This window comes from Hordeum vulgare, chromosome 1H, assembly GCF_904849725.1.
Source record: "Hordeum vulgare subsp. vulgare chromosome 1H, MorexV3_pseudomolecules_assembly, whole genome shotgun sequence".
In the NCBI taxonomy this organism is placed as follows: domain Eukaryota; kingdom Viridiplantae; phylum Streptophyta; class Magnoliopsida; order Poales; family Poaceae; genus Hordeum; species Hordeum vulgare.
In genome coordinates, this window is record NC_058518.1 from 299,513,851 (window position 1) to 299,516,827 (window position 2,977).

The 2,977-nt window shown below is 45.5% G+C and overlaps 1 protein-coding gene across 1 annotated transcript; it reads left to right on the forward strand.

Moving 5' to 3' along the window:
• Positions 1-352: 352 nt before the first annotated feature.
• Positions 353-2,629, forward strand: LOC123398704 (ubiquitin C-terminal hydrolase 12-like). Its single transcript, XM_045093156.1, has 5 exons — positions 353-388; positions 1,096-1,099; positions 1,154-1,469; positions 2,027-2,193; positions 2,302-2,629. The coding sequence occupies exons 1-5, from the start codon at positions 353-355 to the stop codon at positions 2,454-2,456; spliced, it is 678 nt and encodes a 225-aa protein (XP_044949091.1). The 3' UTR covers positions 2,457-2,629.
• Positions 2,630-2,977: the final 348 nt, after the last annotated feature.

The window sequence follows — 2,977 nt, forward strand, 5'->3', positions numbered from 1 at the left end:
AAATTTCGTAAAGCCATCGTATGGTTCGATCAAAACCCCATGGTCCCTGAAGAGCCAAGGTCCATCTTCCGTGATCCTCTTCCAATCACCCAGACAGTTTACCGTGATCGAGAAGAGATTTTCTCCTAACGCGCTGAAAGTGGCACCCTGTGCCAAGCTCCAGGCCATGCGCATACTCTCATAGAAAGCCCCCGTGGAAAAGGGTTTCTCGGTGTGTACTTTGGCAATCACCATGAACTCCGCTTCCCCGGTTTCATCTGGAAATTCCTCGTCAAAATTGAGATCGTCCTCCTCTCGCTCTTGCAGGTTTAGCTTCCTTATCAAATCGTCCACCCCCATCGCCTTGTCCGCCATGGTCGTGCTATTCGCCGATGATTTCGAGCCCGAAGTCGCCATAGCGAGAAAAACCAACCCTAGCACAGGATAGGATCTACCCGAACTGGTGCACCTATATGGATCTTCAACCACACCGAAGGGGAATTGGAGTCGGATTACAATCGGGGAACCCTAGACGTTTCCGCCAGGGGAGGTAAACCCTAGACGTTTCCGCGAGAGTAAAAGACTTATATTTAGGAACAGGGGGAGTACGTGAATCCAATTTTCACACGGTGCATCCATCCTATTAGCTGGGAGTCCATGCATGCAGTCTTGTCTTGTGTGCATCACAAGTTTGAGCTATAGATTCCATCATTACAAATCAACACCTACAAATTTCGTAACATAATCAATTACTTTTCCCATTAACTAGTCGTTTCATAGTTTCCTCGCTCGTAAGTTTGTCCGTCGACCTTCTGCATTGTGTGTTTCACACTTGACTCTTCTGATTTGAACAACGTTCCGGAGTACATATGCATGTATTCAGATTTAATTACTTTGATATCTCCTTAAATGCTAACTTTTTTTTCGAACCGGGCTTTCTCCCCTTTCCATTACTTTCATAACGGAAATACAATGTTTCCTTAAATGCTAACTGGGGTGAAAGCTGATTATATATGTTTTCTTTTTGTGGAAAAGTTGATTATATAATATTTAGGATATTTCCATCTTACATACAAGCTCTTTTTTCTCTAATTTTTAACTTTTACCTAAACACAGCCAGGTACAACTTCTTCCTTCGCTAATCTTCTAAGCTCTAACCTTTACCTACATGCAGCTAGCTACAACTTTGGTTTCAAGAATTCCTACTCGAAGAAGCATTGCTTGATTCCTCTTCAGGAGCTACTGAAATCATCTGCTTTTCTAGTTGATGATAGCTGTGTTTTTGGTGTGGAGATACTAAAAATTGATGTCTCTTCTCCTGAAAAGAAGGCTGTTGTGGTTCATAAGAAGGCTACCACAGTTCAGAATATCTTTGTCCAGAAGAAGGGGTTCATTACAGGGACATACACTTGGACCATGAACAATTTCCTTGAATTGGACTTGCAGCACTTCGTCCGTTCTCCTACATTTGAAGTTGGCGGGCATAAATGGTATACATCTGGGTAGTTCCATCACAAATGATTTATACAAATACTGTAGTATGCATGTGTTATCCAATATCTTAGCTTATATGTATCCTTCATATGTTCCAACTGGATATTTTAGCTTGATCTCTAAGCATGCAACCAAGATATTTACATATACGGTAGCAAATTCCAATTTCAATACAAACGGGGTTTTGGAGGGCGTATGGAAAATTCAGGGACAAATTAGAAACAATGTAGTACTAAACTCTATGTTGGGGTGTAAAATTTCATGGTCTTACGTTTAGGAGGAAAAATATCCAGAAATTTGATTATCATGTATATATTTGGTACAACCGGTCCTTGTATGTATCACACACCATCAATTATTTTCTCAGATAGTTTTTGTGTAACATTGTAATATCTTGTACTGCAGTCATGCTTTGCTTAGATTTTTTGTACAGTTCTAGTGCCACCAAGCTGTGTCCAAAGTTTCTGATTTCAGTAAACAACCACATTCTTGAAATACATTTTCCCGTGTACCCAATTATATTTGAAGTGTCGCTTCCCATTCTTGTCAACAGGTACGTCGGTATGTATCCACGTGGTAACAAGTACAGCACTGATTGTGTCAGCTTGTACTTATACCTGGATGCCACGGAGGAGCTCCATCTCGAGTCCAAGAAGGTGGTTCTAATGACTCTGTCCATCCTGGATCAAAAGAATGGGAAACACTTGAGTGCAACTTCAGGTTCAGCCCCCCTTAGCAAGTATCGGTGCTACTGATATGTGATTCAAGCAGCTAGTGTCTGTAACCTCACGATGATTACAATTGATCTTACTTTTGTCTTGATCACAGGTCTCTTGGTGTTTGCGGATACACACAGCAGTTGGGGGTGGCCTGATTTCCTTGGACTCAAGAAACTCAAGGACCCGTCGGGAGGCTATGTTGTGGGATCGAGCTGTGTTGTGAAGGCAGATCTAACCATCGTTGGTTCATCCAATGATAGCTAGATCTTTACCTCATGGCCTGAAGAATAGACAAATGGGCCTTGGTCGTAGCAGTTATATACTAGAAATGGTGTTGTGAACTTGTTTGATGTTCTTATGCTCACAAGGAGTCCAGTTCAGGATGTAAGTGGACAAGTCGTTGGACGCTTCGTGACTTGCCGCGCCAGTCCACCAGCCGCGCCAGACCAGTATCAAACAAGACTTTAGCAAAGTTGCTTGAGGATAGTCTCCTGCCCGAGAGAGCTCGCACCCCCACCCCGCGCCGCTGGCCACTCCGGCCGCGGCGGCCACCCACCAAGCTCTTATGACCGGCCGGGGCGGGCCTACCCCCGGCGGTCCGCCGGCCTTCCCGGCCTCTCCAGGCGTCAGCCCGCGCGATGCCGTACCGCCCCGCGGTCCGTCGCCTCCTCCTCCTGCGTCGCCCCGGGTGCTTCGCCGTCTCTTGCCGGATCCAGCTCCCGCGCCGAGGCTCCTGCTCCGAGGAGAGTGTTCATACGCGGCGTCCGACGGTCTGCCGTGTGCCT